Below are 23,226 nucleotides of genomic sequence, written 5' to 3' on the forward strand. Positions count from 1 at the left end.
GAATCACCATATACCACACAGTGATCCAGGAATCATCATATACCACAGTAATCCAGGAATCACCATATACCACACAGTGATTCAGGAATCACCATATACCACACAGTGATCCAGGAATCATCATATACCACAGTGATCCAGGAACCACCATATACCACACAGTGATTCAGGAATCACCATATACCACACAGTGATCCAGGAATCATCATATACCGCAGTGATCCAGGAATCACCATATACCACACAGTGATCCAGGAATCATCATATACCACAGTGATCCAGGAACCACCATATACCACACAGTGATTCAGGAATCACCATCTACCACACAGTGATCCAGGAATCACCATACCACACAGGGATCCAGGAATCACCATACCACACAGTGATTCAGGAATTACACCATACCACACGGTGATCCAGGAATCACCATACCACACAGTGATACAGGAATTACACCATCCCACACAGTGATCCAGGAATCACCATACCACAGTGATCCAGGAATCACCATACCACACAGGGATCCAGGAATCACCATACCACACAGTGATTCAGGAATTACCATAACACACAGTGATTCAGGAATCACCATACCACACAGTGATTCAGGAATTACACCATACCACACGGTGATCCAGGAATCACCATACCACACAGTGATTCAGGAATCACCATACCACACAGTGATTCAGGAATTACCATAACACACAGTGATTCAGGAATCACCATACCACACAGTGATTCAGGAATTACCATAACACACAGTGATTCAGGAATCACCATACCACACAGTGATTCAGGAATTACCATAACACATATACCACACAGTGATTCAGGAATCACCATCTACCACACAGTGATCCAGGAATCACCATACCACACAGTGATTCAGGAATTACACCATAACACACAGTGATACAGGAATCATCATACTACACAGTGATCCAGGAATTACACCATACCACACAGTGATCCAGGAATCGCCATACCACAGAGTGATCCAGGAATCACCATACCACACAGTGCTCCAGGAATCACCATACCACACAGTGATTCAGGAATTACCATAACACACAGTGATTCAGGAATCATCATACCACACAGTGATCCAGGAATCACCATACCACACAGTGATCCTGGAATCACCATACCACACAGTGATCCAGGAATCGCCATACCACACAGTGATCCAGGAATCACCATACCACACAGTGATTCAGGAATCGCCTGACCATGTGGTGTTTGGAATTGTCTCAATCGTTCTGTACATACCAGCTAGTAAACTCTGACCATGTGTATGAATTTCCGAATGTTACTAAAAGGAATTGCCATCGTTGGGCTGACAAATTTCAGAATTATTCTATTTCAGAAAAAAACAATCTTGAATTATCAAACAGAACAGGAGGCCTTTTTTCCAATGTTGTTCACTGTAAAAAGTATGTGCATAGATTCAGCTGTTTCTATTACTACTATCGTGAAACCTCCGTGTTACAGCACCCTTTTCTTGTTTACAATCATGATTTAAAACATCCTTCCAATGTACACTTTTTCTGAATATTCCTTTTTAACACCTTCAATATAATGCCAAATACCAATTTTTTTTACTTGAGAAATATTGGAAAAGTAACAAAGTTAATTTTACTGTACTTGTCAAAGTTTCCAATGTTCAAGTTTAATGTGTTACCTGAATTACCACAACTTACAAAGATAAAAACAACAAGAAATTCCCTTTTCTCTATACAGATACATTGTACTAGTCTTGGATACAGATCAGAAATGAAGTCTGTTTGTTTATGCAAATATACTGATTTTCTTCTTCTTTTAAATGTGACATTTGATTTTTCCTTCCTTGATGAAGTCTGCAGGACCTTTAGGTGTTAAAGCAGGCCTTGAAAACAGTCTTTATCAAAGCTCAGCAGAAACAACATCAGATAACTAAGTCAGAAATTAACAAACTACCAGGTAAATGTAATGGTCCAATAGTGGTTAACACTTTTTGAAATGAAATCCATCAATTCTAAAGTGGCCCTATATTAAAATGAGTCTCATATATCTACAATAATCAATATTAACAAATGTGTGATAATTATGAAGTTATCTCTTAATCTCACATTATCAGAACTTAATATTGCTTTACATCCAAAATGTCACAAAATAAAAAGCAAAAAAAAAATTGTCTTCCTGATGCAAACAAAGAATTACATTTGATATTTTCTATAAGATGTGCAAAATTGATGAAAGATTCTGATCATCAAAAAGTTAAGTCACTTTAATCATCCTTGTGTTAATTATAATACATTGTACTATACATGAAAAGTCAACAAACAATATAGATACCGCAAAAAATGTGTAGTTAATTCAAAGAATGACCATAGCAGCTCAACATATATTAAAAGCATAATACAGCAAAAGGTGTAATCCTGTGAATTAAAACTGTTTTGGTAAGTCTTCAGAATACTGAACCATCATAAAAAGTTTCAGATATCTCACTCAGCCATCACGATTGCGTTACTTCTGTGTCTTTAGTGATCGATACAGTCCAGGACGTGTATCTGTAGGGTATCGACATCAGGACATGACAGGTTACACTTCGGACAACACAGAGGCTGGTATTCTCCCTCCTCGGGGTAACTTCCACTGCCCCGCGACGCTGGCTGTAAACAGAGAGTGTACAAGGTCAGCTATAGGTTTTTGTTAAACTATTTAATTCATAATGATTTTGATGTGTCAAATAATCAATAACATGTCAATCTCTTGTTCAAAGGGACTCGAATGGATACTATTTGTGGATTTGTATTTGTGACATTTTTGACATCAGGATCTTCATCACGATCAATTCTTCATTCCAAATTAATGTGATATCTTGTTAACTAGAACTAGACATAAAGCTACCCTCCTTATGATTGGGTACATGTAATCCACAAATTCAAGCACCCTAAAAGGCTTTTTTTCAGGAACCATAAAATTTGAGCACCACAAAAATATCTGATTTCAAAGTAATTAACTCTTGGTAAAAAAATTTTTTCTCAACTTGTGACAGGTGAGTATTTTCGGCGGACAAGTTAAAATCAAAACATTACACTTCAAATCTGCAGATGACTTTTTCATCAACACATATATGTTCTCACTGATAATAAACATTATTACCCCCATTTACATATATGATATTTACAAGTGAATATTCATGTGACATTTGACAATAATAATAATTCACACACACACACACACACGCACACACTTGAAAAATGTTTCCTTCTTCAATGTGAGTGATCTGGCAGCTAGTGATAGCCAGTGGTGGATCCAGCAACTTAAAGGAAGGGACTCGAACATCATGTTACATGAAAGCAAAATGCTAAATGGACCTGCAATGTTCACCTGTTATTTGATATTGGTGGAATATATATTTAATGCTGAAATGATTACTTAATCTCAGCCAATCAAGAGCCCTTCACTTTTGCAATCTACATGCCATTCTGCGATCTATACGCCAAAGATAACATTTCTTCGAGATGGTTTGAATTTTACGAAACATTAGCCTCTGCTACCTTTAATATAGGGCAAGGTAATTTGGACAACTTTGCACTCCAGCAAAGTGAAGGACTTTGTTTCTTATTAGAAGAGGTAGCATAAAGATTTAACATAGATGTATATGTATTTGTTACCCAAGAACTTGAATGTGGTTCAAGAATATTTATTCTCACATATTTCATAGAGCTATTAAACTACCAAAGCAAGCTACTAGTCAAATTTCATTGTTTGTGTACAATTTAATTTTGTTTAAAGAATAATTGACTGCAGGCCTTAATTGACTTAAAAAGAATTTATTTCAAGAAAATGTGATGGGCGACAGACAGAAGACAGAAGGATACTGCTCCATGAAATCTCACAGGCACTTATAGTGACAGGTAATCAAAAGAAATGTTTGTCTTAGGTCATGGTCATTGAAGGGGTCACAGGTTTCCCTCTAAATCCACCACTGGCGTATACTTGTGAAAAGCATGATAATAAACTAAATGATGACCATAGCAATGAGGAAGACTAAAACAAAATAGGGGGAGATAACCCAGATGGATTCACATGCTCCAGTGATCTGGGACTACTTGAGATGCTACAAAATGATTTAGAAATAAAATAACAACAGCGATGACCAACACAATGCAGGTATGATGTGCATGCTTGACGAGATTTACCTGTCCATGGCCCGCCTCCACCCCACCAGGATATTGCTGTGGGGGGTAGGGGTAGTTAACATATGGGTGGGCTGACGGCTGAAAACAAAATCGTAAATATGATAACCCACACAGCTTCTCAAACAATGGGTTATCCATTTACATAATAACCCACAGAGTGCAGATAACCTACAGACACTTATTTACCTGCATTATCCATTTGATTTCCTATTGATTTGCTATACTTATACAGAGCTACTGAAATTGGTTTGTCATGCTACAGCATTTATAAATAAGCAAATCTGGCAATTAATGAATTTAAATAAAAAAAGATGAACTTGAAGCACACTGAGTAAGCATAAAAAGCTCTTAAAGAGAAAGAATACTTCTCATATAAATCCATTTCAAAGCAAAAAGAATTTTTGGAAAGTTGTGACAAATGCTTATACATTTAAGAATTTTCGGAGGGTTGTAATACAAGCCTATATATATATAATGTACATATAGGTATATATAATACAAGTATATGTATATAATGCATAAATTGACAAAAGAAGATATTACATTTTACACTGATGCATATACATAACAATTTTACCAGGTATTGTCAGATGCACATTAATTAGAAATGCATTCCGTATAAAATTATGAATCTGACCAGCATTATTTTGATCAGCAAGCTTTTATCATAAATCATGGTTAGGTGGGATGCTCTGCTAACTCCAGTTACTGGAGCCAATGAGAACTAAGCAATACTTATGATAAACAAGTTTAATCAGGTCATTCAAGTGTGAACTCAGCTTCAGATATACAATAAAATACATGGAGACAACTCAAGGCCTCAAACTGAGAATTACACACTTAAAACTATTGATGCCCCTACTCTGTGTGTAGTATTTTGGGGGCAAGTGAATGACAATCAGTACCTAGGAACCTGTTTATTCTGTTTACCTGTGGTGTATGGGGTGTATGGGGTGCCGGGGGCGTCACATTTATGTTGTCCTGGTAGGGGTACTGCATTGGGGGTCTGTGAATGACAGGGGTCGATGGGCCCGCCACCTGGAGGTAGTTCTGCATCATCTGCTGATGAGACCCTGCTCCACCGTGTTTTCGTTGCATCTCAGCAAATTGCCCTTTGGACAGTGTCTCCAGCTCGTCCAGGAGTTGTTGATTCTGAAGCTGTAGGTTGTGAAACTCCTGTTGCAACTGCTGATTATCTGCATGCTGCCGTTCTCTGGAATTCCTCTCAGCGTCAAAGTCCATTTTCCAGACTTCAGCCTGCTCAGTAATATTTTCAAATTAAAAACAGATATCTTCTGAATTCCATACATTGTAATTAATTTGACCTTCCATCTCAATTTTAACCTCATAGCTTTCAGAGGACCAGCTACACTGGTTTGATATATTAACTTGTGTTTATACTGTGTATAACAGCGATGAAAATGGGTTTATGGGCAGAAAGGCAGACGGTTAGATTTTTTAATCCTTTCTATAGGAAAAGTTTGAACCACACTGAAATTCTGAAAAAGTTCGAAATCAGGCAAAGGCTAAAAAAAAATGTTTCTGGTATTGCGCCAAGTGAACTGAAGTCATAGTAGGAACTGATGCGTATTGGACATCAGAATATAATTAACAGCATAATAAACATAGTAATTAAATGTAAAGGGCTAAATTAACACTGGGCGAAAATTGATTTCATGGATGAAGGGCGAAGAGCGGAAGTCTGACTGGGCGAAAATTTCCTGATATACAGTGTTTACTGGGTAAAAAGTATTCAATAACTTACCTGTGCACGCAGCACTGGAATGGTTTCATTTTCTGATTTCAGATGTTCTATTTCCTCTTTCAACTTCTTTAACTGTTCATCCCGGTATTTTCCTGCTTCTTCCCCAGACATCATTTCTGCTGTAAGCTTACTGATCCTTTCAAGTAATTTTTGCTTCTCACAAGGGTCAACAAACAGCTTCTGGAATGTGATGTTATAGCTTACCCATGGGACAAACAATCAAAATACTGTCAAGTCCAAAGTCTGTATTCATGAAATTCGAGTCATGTCACGGCTCGATGTTGTATCTTTGAACAAGATACTTTACCCTGCTTGTTTCACTCTACTCAGCTGTAAATGAGTACGTGGTTGGGCAGTGCTAGAATTGTTGAATTCTAGCTGTGAGTGCCGAAATGGCAGCACCAGCTGTACCCAGGGAGTTGAGAAAGATAATGGCTGGTTGCAAAGGCCCTATAACTACGGATAATTTGTAAACCGCTTTGAGACGACCTACGAACTAGGTTGTGACAAAACAGTATATAAGAACCTCAAATTATTATTATTATTACCAGGGCTAAAAATATGACCCAAAGAGGAATACGAAAAAAGATCACTTTGAACCACAGGGGAGTGTGACCCCCTCCGCATGATACACTGTTTATGATGTCTGGTGTCTGATGCTTTTTATAAAAGGTTATTTTACATACCTGCTGTTTCATGCTGTTTTCCTTGAAGGATTCAAAATTATTAATAATACTTTTGTAGTCTGCTGTTAGACTGTTAAACGTTTGCTTTAGTTCCATCAGCTGTTTTCTGAAAGTAAATTGATACCAATGTATATTATATGAAAATTTGGAAAATATATAAGATATTAAACACGAGGCCCAGAGGGCCTGTATCGCTCACCTGAATATGTTTAAAATAATTGGTACGAAGTAAAGATATAGCACTCCATGGTAGGTGCTGTAAGTACAAATGAAATTTCAGAAAGATCCATCCAGTACTTGAGATATAACAAATTTCAAACAGAGCCCCACCCCTATGCCCTTAGGGGGGTCATACCCACCGTTTATACAAAATTGAGTCCTCGTGGCCAAAGGATGCTCCAAAAAAAATCCCTTAATCCCGATGGTGGAAGAAGGATTTTAAAGGTTTTACCTCTATATCTCCTATTGGGCCAGCCTCTCTGCCTCCAGGGGGGTTAGACACACCGTTTATACAAAATTGGTTCCCCTTCACCCAAGGATGCTTCATACAAAATTTGGACAAAATCCTGTCATTCCTACAGAAGAAGAAGGATTTTGAAGAATTTGCTATGTTTCCCCTATTGAGCCCCTCCCTTCTGCCCCCGAGGGGGCCACACTTGCTGTTTATACGAAATTGAGTCCGTTTTGCCACAGGATGGTCCAGACTAAATAAGGATAAAATCCCTTAATCCCTACGGTAGGAGAAGGATTTTGTAGGTTTTACTTGTATTTCCCCTATTCGGCCCCGCCCCTCTGCCCCAAGGGGGGCCACACCCGCTGCTTATACAAAATTAAGTCCCCTTGGCCCAAGGATGCTCCAGACTAAATTAGGATAAAATCCCTTAATCCCTATGGTAGGAGAAGGATTTTAAAGGTTTTCCCTTTATTTCCCCTATTCGGCCCCGCCCCTCTGCCCCAAGGGGGGCAACACCCACTGCTTATACAAAATTGAGACCCCTTGGCCCAAGGATGCTCCAACCTAAATTAGGATAAAATCCTTTAATCCCTACGGTAGAAGAAGGGTTTTAAAGGTTTTACCTCTATTTCCCCTATTCGGCCCCGCCCCTCACACCCACCATTTATACAAAATTGAGTTCCCTTGGCCTAAGGATGCTCCAGACCAAATTTAGTCAAAACCTACTTGGCTGTTCGGACCAGGTGAGCTAAAAATACAGAAATTATGTAAAGAAGAAGAATTAAACTACATGTGTGCTGTATATAACTCAGTAAAGTTGAGAACTTCTCTTGTGACGTAGTGAAAGGTAAAAACGTACTGTAGAAAGCATGAAGGAATGTATATCTAAAAATTAATTTGCATAGGAATTGCTTCCCTTTGTCCGTATTTCAAACCAGGAAAAAAACAAGAGGCCCATGGGCCTTAATGGTCACCTGATATATATTTACAGAGAGTTGATTTTGTTTTTAACATGGCCAAAAATATTATTCAAAGTGACAAAAAACAATAAAACCACCTTATTCAATATCTAACATACAGATTTAAGACTAAAAAGTATTTGAAACTAGCACCTCTGATTCTAAACAAGGAAAATGAAGAAATTTTAGCACACTGACTCCTTTGGGCCCCACCCTACAGCCCTTGGGGGTAGGGCTGGCTCTAAATTTTCAAAGCATCAAACTGTCAACTCAAGGTTATAATTCCAATCAAGTTATTAACATGTAATATTCAAAGTATCATTTGCCATTATAAACCGTGATAAATTTTGCCCCCCCTCCTTCCCCAGGGGGCAAACGTGAGACCCTAGGGTCATAAACCTAAAGACCCTTCCATCTATCAAGAGTGTTTGATTCTACAATATCTGGGTCTTTGAGAAGAAGATTTTTGAAATTTCAGTCAATTCAACCCTTTTTCGCCCCACCCGTCAGCCCCTTGGGGACAGTCAGGGCTCATATGTGCATACCAGCAAACTGCTACCTAATACTGATAATGCTAACCTAAATTGAATTACCTCCAATGGAAATTAAACAAATGTTGGTCCAAAATGTGATTTCCCTATATAAACTATAGTATAGTTTACCCCCTCCCCAGGGGGAAAGGTGAGACCCAAGGGTCATGGAATTCATGTTTTGGTAAAGCACCTTAAGACCCTTCCATCTATGAAGAGTATTTGATTCTACCATATCTGGGTCTTGAGAAGAAGATTTTTGAAATTTTAGTCAATTAGACCCTTTTTGGCCCCGCCCCTCAGGCAGCTGGGGTCTGGGGACCAAATCGGCCACTATTTTTGTTGATCTTTGGCCATGGAAGGCTTCTGCAAAATTTCATTGAAATTGGTTCAGGGGTTTTGGAGAAGAAGTCGAAAATGTAAATTGTTTAAGGACGGACGACGGATGACGCCTGACAAAAGGGGATCGCAATAGGTCACTTGAGACTTTGTCTCAGGTGACCTAAAATTGAAATTGTCTCCATGTCTTATAATCAACTAATGTCTTGCACCATTTAAACCAAAGATATTTCTGATTTCTTATCAATTACTTCCAAAATTGTGTCCCCTTGGCCTAAGGATACTTCAGACCAAATTTCGTCAAAATCTACATGGCCATTCAGGACTAGTAGCGTTTTGAAGGAAAAGTTGACGGACGGACGACGGACGCTGCTGTATGGCATAAGCTCACCATGGTCCTTCCGACCAGGTGAGCTAAAAATGAATGATAGTTAAGAAATGTATCCAGTGGAAACCAAATAGGAAATGTACCAATTAGGGAACAGTACATGGTAATACACAGAATTTGCTCAACTTTGAACTTAGCATCAGTCTTCATATATTGTATATGCTTACCAAGTTTCATAAAAACTGAACAATATTTGTTTAAGTTATTTTTCAGAAACCAAAGTATGGACAGATGGACGCTCCCCAAACCATAATGAGTTATGTAAAATGTTTTGACAGCATATAGGAAGGTAAGAAATTACATTAGAATTATTTATTTTTCCTGCAAATTGAAAATGAATATAAGCTTAACTTAAGAACACGAATGCATATGCATAGTGTTTTCAATGAATGGTGTCCTTGTCTTGAAGGGTGTGGATGTCCCAAGTAATATTATAAGAAACATTTTTTGCATGGAGGAGCTGTCCTTTTTTCTATTCATCTCCCCTTTAACCAACATGATCTGCTGCTGCTTGGTGCCAAGCTTTTTATTAAAAGAGGGTTCAAACTAACATTAATGAGAATCTCATTTAAGGATGAAAATTGACAATGTGTACCTCTAGAAAAAAAAACATTACTATCGTCACTTTGCGGCCACACTGCCAGTTGAGACAACAATAGTGGTTGGTAGTAACTAAAACTAGAAATAGTAAAATCTTTAACCAAACCAGCATAAACAGTCTATTAAACAGCTGTGTTAGAATTGATACCTACTTGGTGTTCTGGTGTTCCCTGCGCTCCGCGTTCAGTGCCTCCTCGTATCCCTTGAGAGACATGCGCAGCGAGTCCATTATCGCATGTTCCTCATCCCTCTGTGACATCAGGTTATCATGGACCTGCAATCTCTCTTCCAGCTCTGCAATTCTGAGGGGAAATGTTTCTATCACTACCAATGACATCACTTCATGACTCAGTTTATATATGTAGTACAATATGATGCCTTCACCCAATAATCTTGAAAACTGAACACCAGACACCCATTTACAGGTAGAACAGTACAGAATTTTATGTTCTACTGTAGAAATAGAAAGGCTTATTCATGATAAGTTTTCTTGCACTGATGAATATGTTGGTCCCTCAAGACAGGTTCTGCTGTACTGATAGAAAGGGTAGTCCCTCAAGACAGTTCCAATTATACTGATAGAAAGGTTGGTCTCGCAAGACAGGTTCTTCTGTATTGATAGAAAGGGTGGTCTCACAAGACAGGTTCTTCTGTATTGATAGAAAGGGTAGTCCTTCAAGACAGGTTCTACTGTACTGATAGAAAGGGTGGTCTCACAAGACAGGTTCTTCTGTATTGATAGAAAGGGTAGTCCCTCAAGACAGGTTCTACTGTACTGATAGAAAGGGTAGTCCCTCAAGACAGGTTCTACTGTATTGATAGAAAGGGTGGTCTCACAAGACAGGTTCTGCTGTACTGATAGAAAGGGTAGTCCCTCAAGACAGTTCCAATTATACTGATAGAAATTTGGTCTCACAAGACAGATTCTACTGTACTGATAGAAAAGGTGGTCTCACAAGACAGGTTCTGCTGTACAGATAGAAAGGGTAGTCCCTCAAGACAGTTCCAATTATACTGATAGAAAGGTTGGTCTCACAGACTGGTTCTAATGTACTCATAGGAAGGATGGTCTCTCAAGACAGGTTCTACTGTATTGCTAGAAAGGGTGTTCCCACAAGACAGGTTCTGCTGTTCTGATATAAAGGGATGTCTCTCAAGACAGGTTCTACTGTTCTGATAGAAAGGGTGGTCCCACAAGACAGGTTCTACTGTATTGCTAGAAAGGGTGTTCCCACAAGACAGGTTCTGCTGTTCTGATATAAAGGGATGTCTCTCATGACAGGTTCTACTGTTCTGATAGAAATGATGGTCCCACAAGACAGGTTCTACTGTATTGATAGAAAGGGTGGTCCTACAAGACAGGTTCTACTGTTCTGATAGAAAGGGATGTCTCCCATGACAGGTTCTACTGTTCTGATAGAAATGATGGTCCCACAAGACAGGTTCTACTGTATTGATAGAAAGGGTGGTCCCACAAGACAGGTTCTACTGTAGCAATAGAAAGGGTCCTTCATAGCAAATATTATTGTTCCAATAGAATGGGTGCTCCAAATTTATCACACAGAGAGAAAGGATGCTTCCCCAAGACAGGTTTAACTGTACTGATAGAAAGTATGGTGCCTTAATATTTTACTGTACTGATAGACCTGTAAATGGCTTCTTAACACAAGTTTATTATAATACTGAAAAATGGTGGTCTCTCAAAAGAGGTCATAAAGAATACAAGATTTTAGTAGTGATTTTAATATCTAAATGCTTTAAATACATTGAGCTAAACTACCATGTTTGACTTTGTATATATACTTACTTGGTGGTTTTCTTACTCACAGCAAGCTTAGCTGATTCCAATTTCACACCTGTGTTTTTGATTTCTGTCATCAGTGCCACATTCTGGGACATCAGACTCTGTACATCTCCTGTGTAGGTTGGTGACTGAAGCAGCAAAAATGAAATCAATAGTAATAATGTTCTATTTCTGAGTTTGATGACAACAGAAAATATCTATATCACTTTTTAAACATTCATGTCCATCCTTGCTCATAAGACTATTGATGATGTACATCTATTTAAAACTAGAAAAACAACCAAGTCGCAGAAACCTTTTAATGCTTTGGTATGTAGATAATATTCTCGGTTGGGTTGGTGGTGCGTTAGAAAGTGCACTCGCCTCTTGCTATTACGGTAGGGGTTTGACTCCCGATCAGGCATGAAAAGGTTTTGGCCAAATGTATTTTTTGCCGGGTACTCTGGTTTCCTACCACATCATATCAAATATATAAACTTTATTTATTTTACGACAATTATGAAACAATTAATTGTAACATATATTAATCACTCTTGTTTGCCCGGGTGTTAGCACACTGGGGTCTGATTGTGGGAGGAAACCGGACTACCTGGATAAAACCCATGTGGTCAGGCAGGTGACACTGTACCTTTTAATGTAGGATCAGGGAATCAAACCCTGGCTGCCTTGATGAAAGGCGAGACCGTCATCCACTGTACCACCCATCGACCCACCACATTAAAACCTTCTCCATGGTTCTTTCTGGGCTGTGTTGTTTTGTAATTCTCAAACCACAAAAGACGTACATGTATACAAAATCAATGTATCTGCCTATAAACAGGAAAATGAACCAATCCCAGACTAGTGTAACTGTTTCAGTGTACGTAGTTAATCACCTGAACTTGCTTGCTGTTGGTGTCTCGTAGGTGCTGCAGCTCCTGATCCTTCTGGTGCAGTTCCATTACAAGCTCATCCATCTGCACAAAGTTTACATAATACACTTATTATAGACTTATAACGTTACATAATACACTTATTATAGACTCATAATGTTACATAATAAACTTATTATAGACTTATAATGTTACATAATACACTTATTACAGATTTATAATGTTACATAATACACTTATTATAGACTTATAATGTTACATAATACACTTATTATAGACTTATAATGTTACAAAATACACTTATTATAGACTTATAATGTTACATAATAAACTTATTATAGACTTATAATGTTACATAATACACTTATTACAGATTTATAATGTTAAATAATACACTCATTATAGACTTATAATGTTACATAATACACTTATTACAGATTTATAATGTTAAATAATACACTCATTATAGACTTATAATGTTACATAATACACTTAGTATAGACTTAAAAAGATACATAATACACTCATTATAGACTTATAATGTTACATAATACACTTATTACAGATTTATAATGTTACATAATACACTCATTATAGCCTTATAATGTTACATAATACACTTATTATAGACTTACAATGTTACATAATACACTTATTACAGACTTATAATGATACATAATAAACTTATTATAGACTTATAATGTTACATAATACACTTGTTATAGACTTATAATGTTACATAATACACTTATTACAGATTTATAATGTTAAATAATACACTCATTATAGACTTATAATGTTACATAATACACTTGTTATAGACTTATAATGTTACATAATACACTTATTACAGATTTATAATGTTACATAATACACTCATTACAGACTTATAATGTTACATAATACACTTATTATAGATTTATAATGGTACATAATACACTTATTACAGACTTATAATGTTAAATAATAAACTTATTATAGACTTATAATGTTACATAATACTCTTATTATAGACTTATAATGTTACATAATACACTTATTACAGATTTATAATGTTACATAATACACTCATTATAGACTTATAATGGTACATAATACACTTATTATAGACTTATAATGTTAAATAATACACTTATTATAGACTTATAATGTTACATAATACACTCATTATAGACTTATAATGGTACATAATACACTTATTATACACTTATAATGTTACATAATACACTCATTATCGACTTATAATGTTACATAATAAACTTATTATAGATTTATAATGTTACATAATACACTTAGTATAGACTTAAAAAGATACATAATACACTCATTATAGACTTATAATGTTACATAATACACTTGTTATAGACTTATAATGTTACATAATACACTTATTACAGATTTATAATGTTACATAATACACTCATTATAGCCTTATAATGTTACATAATACACTTATTATAGACTTATAATGTTAAATAATACACTTATTATAGACTTATAATGTTACATAATACACCTATTATAGACTTATAATGTTACATAATACACTTGTTATAGACTTATAATGTTACATAATACACTTATTACAGATTTATAATGTTACATAATACACTCATTATAGCCTTATAATGTTACATAATACACTTATTATAGACTTACAATGTTACATAATACACTTATTACAGACTTATAATGATACATAATAAACTTATTATAGACTTATAATGTTACATAATACTCTTATTATAGACTTATAATGTTACATAATACACCTATTATAGACTTATAATGTTACATAATACACTTGTTATAGACTTATAATGTTACATAATACATTTATTATAGACTTATAATGTTACATAATACACTTGTTATAGACTTATAATGTTACATAATACATTTATTATAGACTTATAATGTTACATAATACACTCATTATAGACTTATAATGGTACATAATACACTTATTATAGACTTATAATGTTACAAAATACACTTATTATAGACTTATAATGTTACATAATACACCTATTATAGACTTATAATGTTACATAATACACTTGTTATAGACTTATAATGTTACATAATACACTTATTACAGACTTATAACGTTACGTAATAAACTTATTATAATGTTCACTGCTTGCATGATGTTTACATAATCACTAATAACTAAACTCAGATGTTGTATTCAAGACGTTACAAGTTCACACTTTGTGTTAATCTCAAATACTGTATTTATCCAGCAATAAGGCGGGGATGGNGGGGGGGGGGGCTTATTATAGGACAACTAAATAACATTTGCTGACACTTCCATTAAACTACTGTTAGAAATATGTTTGGGCTTATTACCTGGCATGAGCATGTTGCTAGATAAATATAAATAAGTACATTTTTACAAACTCTGAAAACCTAGATTAAGACAAAAAATATTGTACATTTGCTACAACAGAGCTACTCCCTAAACAGCCCGTCCCTGACATTTATATGCATCTTTTCCAGTGAAAACACTTCTCAACTGACCAGAAAATATGCAGCTTTAAAAAGCAGTAGGAAACCATTGTGTTATTGGTCATTACCAAAAGTAATATTTTCACACTGTGACAAGTATTACTTTTGATATCTGTCACAATGTAATAAATATTAGTTTTATCAAGTTAACAGAGTTTGATATCTCACTGGCAAAATGTAATAAAATGTTATTCCTGTTGAAGTATATAACACAATCAAGTTAAAAGATATCATTATCATTGTCAATATTACTATATTTGTGTAAAGTCTCTTTTTACAGAAGAATTCCATTTAAATCACATCTTGTGATATATTTTACAAACATTTTAGTTAATGGAAATTTTAATGTTTGAAAAGTAAATATCGAGGTAAAACTACAAAACCTAAAAAAAGATGGAGGTCAAATTCAGGACCTATACACTGTAAATCTCACACTTGACCAACGTTGCTGTCAAGGAATTCTAAATGCACAGCATCAAGATGACAGGTGAATATGATTTGTCAAGGGAAGTATTACTCTTAAATTGGAAACAAACTCCTGTTGATTTCTTTACATTCAATATAAAAGTCCCAAGTAAAAACACTGAAAGAAACTCATCTTCACAATTATAACTGGTACAATGATACCCTCTGCATTAAGAAATTCTATTAAATATTAAGATAATTCATGTATGACCTGTCGTTCTTTCTGTGACAGCTGACGTTGGAGTTGTTCTGCCTTGCTGTTATCCTGGATCTGAATCATGACCTCAGAGGGTGTGGCCACACGCATTCCCTGCCGTTGTAGTTGGTCCTCGTCTCGAGATCCCATTGTCTGTAAGGACGGGAACTCCCCTGGAACATGCCAAACCGAAAGAGTCAGTGATTTGTTTTTTTGCATAACCCTAAACCCCTTAACTTCATTTGTACAGTTTGCTATGCACATCTGTTAAATCTTTTATCAAATGAATTTAAAATCACAGACTGGACAGCTTAAATATCTACATGTTTCATTCGGAGTAATTCCAAGCAGTGGTTTATAGATGATGAAATAAATATGATTCTTAAAAAACCCTTGAGATATCTTATGTGCAACAAGTTTCAAAAACAAAAATTAGACCTTCATCTAGGGGTATATAACACAGTTTGATTACTTGTTGTTTGTTTTGTGATAACTAATAAGCAATTAAAACATAAATTTAGAATCCAACAGTAAAATAATGCAAGTGAAAAGAAGCATAACAATTATATTAATCAACTATGTACACTATCAACTGTTACAAAAATCCTCTTATCATAATATATGTACAGTCCAAGCTGTACGAAGAGACCACCTTATAGAAGTCGAAAAACTGATCTCTTAACACAGATGATCAGATTTATTACATACAGGTTCAGTTCACAATGAAATCACTTTGTGGGGAACGATAAACGTGGCCTTTTAATAGCAGGTTTGAATGTAATATGACCAAATCTGTGGACGAGAAATATAGACTAAAATGTGTTTGTTGGCACACAATTCAGGCTTTACAGCTTGCTACGGATTCAAAATACTGTAAATGTATGTTTTGTTTTGTCTGAAACATAAATTTGCAGGCTGAAATATAGCAAACTAAACATGTACTAAAAGTGGTGTTGCAATAAAGTCTGCCTTTCTCGTGAGATGCAGCACTTGTAAGCAATCATGCATGGATATTTCATCATAACCAATAGCAGATAAAGGAACTGATGCAACAAATAAATATTTTGCCATTCACCAATAAATACTGTCACAAGATTAAATGATTTGACAATTTCGCACAGATGATTTGCCACTGTGTTAAACTATGAGAAGTGTTTGATCTTTAATTTGCAAGCAGTGAACACATACACATTTACATGTATACTGTTTTAAAACTAAAACTTCACAAAACAGGAAATGTTTCTTGTGTCCATCACTTCATCGATGGAAAATTAAGGCAAAGTGTAACCAAAGAAATTGAATCAAACACAAAGTTTAACCAAAGGCAGTGAAGTGGAAAAATTAGGTCAATGTGACCTACATGTCAGATGGTGTAGTATTCCTTAAGGTATATCCACATCTAGTTTGATGACATGTACAGTAAGACTAACTATCAGAGAACTGAAGTCTAAGATTGAGTTTCTTCACACGTAACAGTATATATATATTGTAATAAACATGATGAAAGTCACTGCTGATACCAAAATCTTGTGAGATAAAATTGTAAACTTTCTTATTTCCAAGAAGAAACTCCCCTAGTTATTATAGGAAATATGACATTCTTGCACTTTGGAAGACATACCAAACGTCTTTAAAACTGTTTTTCTCCTTGTTTTTTCTGATCATATTTCAAAGAATATATCAAACGTTCTCCTCTGTATATTTTTGCTTTTTTAAAATAAAGAGTATTTTCTATTTGTTATATTAATTGGACAGCATTTTATTACAGTTCAATGCCTAATGCAGAAAGTGCTTCAGAATGTTAGGTTTTCATTCACAGACTGGGAACCTAACTACAGAATGTATAAGCTTTAGACAGGAGTTCAATCTGAAGAGGTGTAATGTTACCTTCCCCTGTTTTCTTATCAACTGTAAATAATATTCAATTTCATTAAAAATAGTATAATTTCATTATATATAAATGTTGTTTAAAAGCAAAGTGAAACCTTTACATAATGCCACTTATTTTACTTGCCATGCATCCCACTTACTGCCAACAAAATTCAAGTAAGCCTCAGATCATTTCCATGCTTTTGAAAGTTACATGCTATTGTCTTCACTGTTGAACAGTTCTATTTTTGATATAGAATGTTGCAAATCTTTAATAATTTTCGTTTTTCTTTCTATTACTTACTTAATCCGCTATTGATTATATGATAAATATTAGCAGAGTTTTGAACAATTTAACAGTAGGTCAATATTTTACGATCTTAACTTCAGATCGGTCGAACAGATTTTTTTTCCAAGAACTACTGATCTGGATTATTATCACAATTTGTCTTCATTCTTTGAATTATAAATATGTTAAAAGGCTTATCAATTGAATTTAGTTATATTCATTGAAAAAAGGGTTCTCAAAAAAATACAAAATATGTCCAGAAAGCGGGCTAATCTTTACCAGTAATACAATGTACAAGCTAATTAGTTATGTTTTCTTTTTAAAGGAAGAAAATGACTTACATCTGTCCCCAGGTTTGACAGAACCTTCTACCATGGTGTAGCCTGCATGCTTTAGCACCCCTTCCTTTTCCTTATTCTTTTTCGTGAGATCCTCAACAGTGCTCACCAAATCTGTAACTTCTGTTTTCTTTTTCTTCATATCCCCCTTCAATGTTTTATTTTCATTTATCACTGCTCGTAGTTTATCTGACAGTTCCAAGTTTTCAAGAGATAATTTGTCATATTCATCTTGCAGTCTCTTTTTCATATTAAGGTCAGTTTTCAACTTAGAAATTTCTTCTTGGTCAGCCTGCCCCTGTAAGGTCATAGTTGCCAGCTCTCTGGCTTTGCTGTCCCGTTCAGATTCGACTTTCCTAAGTCTTTCTTCATCCTCCTTAGTGTTAGCAACAAATACCTACAAAGTAAAATCAGAAAAAAATATCCAATATAACTGACTAATAAAACCATTTTCTTCAATTTCCCTATTCCCTCCCCTCTGCCCCTAAATTTTTTTATTCAGTTCAGCGATTATTTTTTTATCATTTCTGATTTGATTAATTATTTCATAATGTTCTTCAAATGTTCACAGAGAAAAAATATGCTTTGCCTAAGGCAAACCTTAAACATGAATAGTTATAAGTACATACATAGAGGATTTTAAGCAAGTTCTCTTTTCATATTACTTTTACGAGACAACCTTCAGGAATTACAGAAAAGTAGTCAGATGGAATGGAAATGCGATTCTTTTTGTCATTTTTTTGACTAAAGAAGGTTTAATTATACAATTTGTGAGTATTGAGACAGAAAAAAAACATAGGAATACACCACTAATTTTGCATTTGCTGTGAATTTTTTGATATCATTGTCTTATTCTTTATAATGCTAAATTGGTTGACAATATAGATATTATTGAAAACATGTACACGCTGGTGTTATAATAATATACATTGTATATATAGCAACCTAAGTATATGATAAAAGTCAGCATTTGTCTGACAGGAATTATTTATATTATATTTATAAACAAATTGATAATACTTTTCAAAGACAAAATATGAGACTGTAAAATGGCTGATAATTAAAGTAACTTTGTTTTTTCCCCCATAAAAATATGAAAGTAAAGAAAGATAAACAGAAGTCAAATCTTACAACCCTTAATACACTTATTCTCACCACATCATTTGTAGAACTTTTGTCCTGGTTTGACTGAGTGTGGAGAGACAGCTCTTTTAACTGGGTTCTCAGGCTGCCAATCTCCTGGTCTTTTACAGAATTTTCTTCTTTCAGTCTTGTTTTTGTCCTCTCTAAATTTGCGAGTCTTTCAGTCTGATAAGATTTAAAAAGGACAAGTAAATTGTAAGAGAATTGCATGTAAAATTGATTCTTATTTTAAGATAATTTAAAAAAAAAAGAATTGTTTGACAGAACAGGAATTTTCAAAAAAGAAAGGACTGCTTCCCAACAGTCTGACTTAAACTTTAACATGAGTCACCTCCAGATAAAAATTCGAAAACTGTGAACACTAGAAAAATATTCCTATTTCATATGTACCAATTTCACAGAATGAAATGGGAGAAAATCATATCATCTGGACCACATACATAAATAATGCCTTTTAACTTTGATTGCTAAATAGTGTGTAATTTTATTGTTCTAGTAAAACACAAGCACTGTTGGGATCTTGTTAATTTTGGATATTTCAGTTCCTGTTTCTGAAAAATGTTTGAGATTTGCAAATTTTCCATATCTTTGAATGGACCAACTTTGAGACAGGAAGGGAAGTATGAGGTAATCATCTTGAAACATTAAAAATTTAAATACCCAAGATTTTCAGAACTAGGATAAGCAAAGTTCATAAATATTTATCTAATGTCACTTTAATTACCAGTGTGCGGCTCGCCTCATCAGACTGAGACTGTAGGGATGATTTCAGTTTTGCATTTTCATCTTTTAGCAGCAGAATGACATTGCGTGTCTGCTCAAACTTCTCCTTGGTTTGTGAGTTACTCTCCTGGACCTTGGACTTGTACTCAGACAGAGCTTTGTACTGCTGTCTCATTAGCTCATTGTTCTCCTTCATATATTCTACAAGGACACACACTTCATTTAACACACATGGATGTCATCTTAAACTATTGATGCCAATTGCAAGTCGAATATTTTCTATGACTTTATAGTAAGGTACAAGCAAGTTAATATATATAAAATATAATTATGGAACAGAAATATATATACCTGTGTACATAAATGTTTCACCAATATGATAATTTACTGTATGTATACATGTCCCAAATTGAACATTTTCGAAACAAAAAATTGTTAATTACATATTTTACAGCACACATTGTGAAAACAGTATTTAAAGAATAAACTCATTTTGTCATCACGATCATAGGCAACAGAACCAAGAAATAAATGTATTTATTCAAAATAGAAAGAATTTCTATAGAATTAATATCCAGTAAAGTTGATTTCAGTCAACTATATATATCATTGTTCATCACAAACCTACCTCTTAAATCCTTGTTCTCCTTCATCAGCTCATGGACTCGGTCCAGGGCCTGTTCCAGTGTTACATCCGTCATAGATATCTGCCCCATTCCCATTGGATTAACATAACTTAAATCTGCTGGAGTTCTCTGCCCAGAACCAGGTGGAGTTATCACATCAAATGACGTCCCATTAATACTTCCTGGTGACTGACGAAGTTCCACTTTCTGACTTTCCCCATTGACCAAGGGGAGGCCATTTGTTGTAAATAATGCTGACATTATGTTTTCATTTTACTCGCATCCTGGTTTGCTAATTCCTTGTACCTGAAAATGATAATCAATGATATCAGTGAAAACTAATAAAAAGTATGATATTATTATTCCATAGGAAACAGTTACTCTATTCATGTTGACCAGGGAAGATGGCTTAAACACTATTTCTTCCCAGTCATTACCATCAGAGAGCAGTTTCCTTGAGAAAGGGCCATGATAGGATAAAAGGCTGAGCAAGTAAAAGTTACAAATATTGTTGTCAATGTTCATTTAAAGCCCAGATGCCTTTAGTCTGGTTAACCCAAGTTTAGGTGTCATATCAATAGACTGATTTCCAGTGACTTATTTGTTTGAGTGGTTTTACATCCGCTTCAGTATCAAGTTCTGTCATCCCGCAGACAATAATTTAGTGACAAAAAGATTTTTTATACATATTAAAAAAAGAAAAAAAATCATCGCTGTTGATAACAATACTTATTTGTTATACAAAATGTATGACATTTTTACCCCATGACAGAAATGTCAGACGGTCCCCTGATCAATTTATAAGTACTGATTATGTAGTGCAATATTATTTACCATCTAGATATCATTCAACAGGTCTGGTTGAATAAGTTTTACTTTTCTCAGTTCTATTTTTTAACAGTACAATGTATTGATAAATAATGTAAGATACAGCCCGAGGCTACAGCAAATCAGAGTATATACTGTATTCACATAAGTAAAATATTGCCTGCTCAGAGCTGACTCAAAGCAGGTAATATAATACAATTGTTATTGTAACGTATATACTTGATGTTTTATAAAAAATAAATCTTACAACAGAATAATTTATGATATTGTAGTTAATTTCAGGGAGGTTTAACATCACTTGGGCTGCATGCAAGACCACATCTTTTCTTATGTTTTATCCTGACCACTGAAAAGAACACATATGAGATGTTACCACCTTAATTGTATATTTACTGCTTTAAGAGCTACAGGGTCTGACAAATGTAACCTCCTGTAATGTTGGCATTATATAAACACACATCCCTTGCACCAACTTAGATATGAGTATGTGCCCTCTGAAATTAATTTGACAAGGGGGTGGCATTCAAACAAACACTGTTGATTATTTAATAGATGTTCATCCATTACTACAGTAGTTGCTATGGCACATACATGTTGACTGATTTGGGGACTGTTGATTAAGTTGTGTATTAAATGGACTGTATAAAAAATCATAAAACAAATTAAATATGAATGCCTGTTTATTTCAAACATTCACACCAACTACAATAGCCTGGGCATAGAGTGTTTTATACATATAATATTTCTAATTTTAGAGACTTGATGAGGGATTTTTTTTGGGAGAGTGGGTAACAATTTGTTATGTCCTTCATTGCTTACCTCGCCAAAACAAATACGTAATATTTGCGCCCTTAATGAAAAAACACACTATGATACCAAATGTTGTCTACTTTCAGTACTAAAGGTCAGCACTAAGACACTCAAATGACAAAAATATATAGATGTACCAAACATGTAACCGTGCAGGATGTCCTAGTCCATATGATATATATAATGTCTATTGGTTTTTATGTTTAATCTTACTGGAAATATGTTTGATTAAAAGACAACATGACAAGTATCAAGAAGAATTATAAGGTTTGATAAATGATGTGTCTGCTTACCAAACAGATAAATTGCAGGCTCCAAAAGTGTTCCCCACAAACCGAAAGTAAAAAACTTTACAGGAAACGTTTAAGATGACAGACAGAATATTTCACTTTTTTTATCCATAAACCATTTCTACAATATGAAATTTAAATTCTATGACTTCCTTTTCAGCTGAAAAAAGCCTCTGGACTTTACAATTTCCATGTCTGTGATTTGATGCGTAGCCCTAAATGTAGTTGGAAATTCCCCGAATGTTATGTTAACCTGATGGAACGGTCGTTAATTCCACGTAGTAAACATAGGGCATAGTTGAGCTAAAGGTGGTAACCAAACTGAGTTGACTATGCGTAAAACATAAACAGGACTAAGAATTGTGACAGGAATCATTTTAGCGCTTTATTATAATTATGCGTCATAAGGGGAATACCCTATGGTCGCATTCGCGCATCCTGGTTGAAACGGTTTAGATGGCGCAGAAATATTCTATGATAAACGAATGCACTTGAACTGAACTAGGCCTTTCTTTCACGCGTCCAATGAATTATATAACGTATCTTAA

The 23,226-nt window shown here is 34.9% G+C and overlaps 1 protein-coding gene across 4 annotated transcripts; it reads right to left on the minus strand.

The window, feature by feature from the left end:
- Positions 1-1,732: 1,732 nt before the first annotated feature.
- On the minus strand, positions 1,733-22,951 carry LOC110453221 (NF-kappa-B essential modulator-like). 4 transcript variants are annotated; one of them, XM_021502078.1, is made up of 15 exons: positions 22,682-22,951; positions 20,753-21,056; positions 20,126-20,325; positions 19,414-19,566; positions 18,262-18,655; positions 17,650-17,670; positions 15,778-15,935; positions 12,594-12,674; positions 11,722-11,846; positions 10,067-10,216; positions 6,645-6,750; positions 5,959-6,135; positions 5,124-5,450; positions 4,194-4,271; positions 1,733-2,657 (listed from the first exon to the last, which is right to left on the minus strand). In XM_021502078.1, the coding sequence occupies exons 2-15, from the start codon at positions 21,009-21,011 to the stop codon at positions 2,526-2,528; spliced, it is 2,361 nt and encodes a 786-aa protein (XP_021357753.1). In that variant the 5' UTR covers positions 21,012-21,056; positions 22,682-22,951; the 3' UTR covers positions 1,733-2,525. The 4 variants fall into 4 exon arrangements, with proteins under 4 accessions (XP_021357753.1, XP_021357752.1, XP_021357755.1 ...); XM_021502077.1 differs by having other exon boundaries at positions 5,959-6,138; positions 22,682-22,950; XM_021502080.1 differs by lacking the exon at positions 4,194-4,271 and having other exon boundaries at positions 5,959-6,138.
- Between the last annotated feature and the right edge of the window lie 275 nt (positions 22,952-23,226).

The sequence above is a fragment of the Mizuhopecten yessoensis genome, unplaced genomic scaffold, assembly GCF_002113885.1.
Source record: "Mizuhopecten yessoensis strain PY_sf001 unplaced genomic scaffold, ASM211388v2 scaffold7201, whole genome shotgun sequence".
NCBI lineage: Eukaryota > Metazoa > Mollusca > Bivalvia > Pectinida > Pectinidae > Mizuhopecten > Mizuhopecten yessoensis.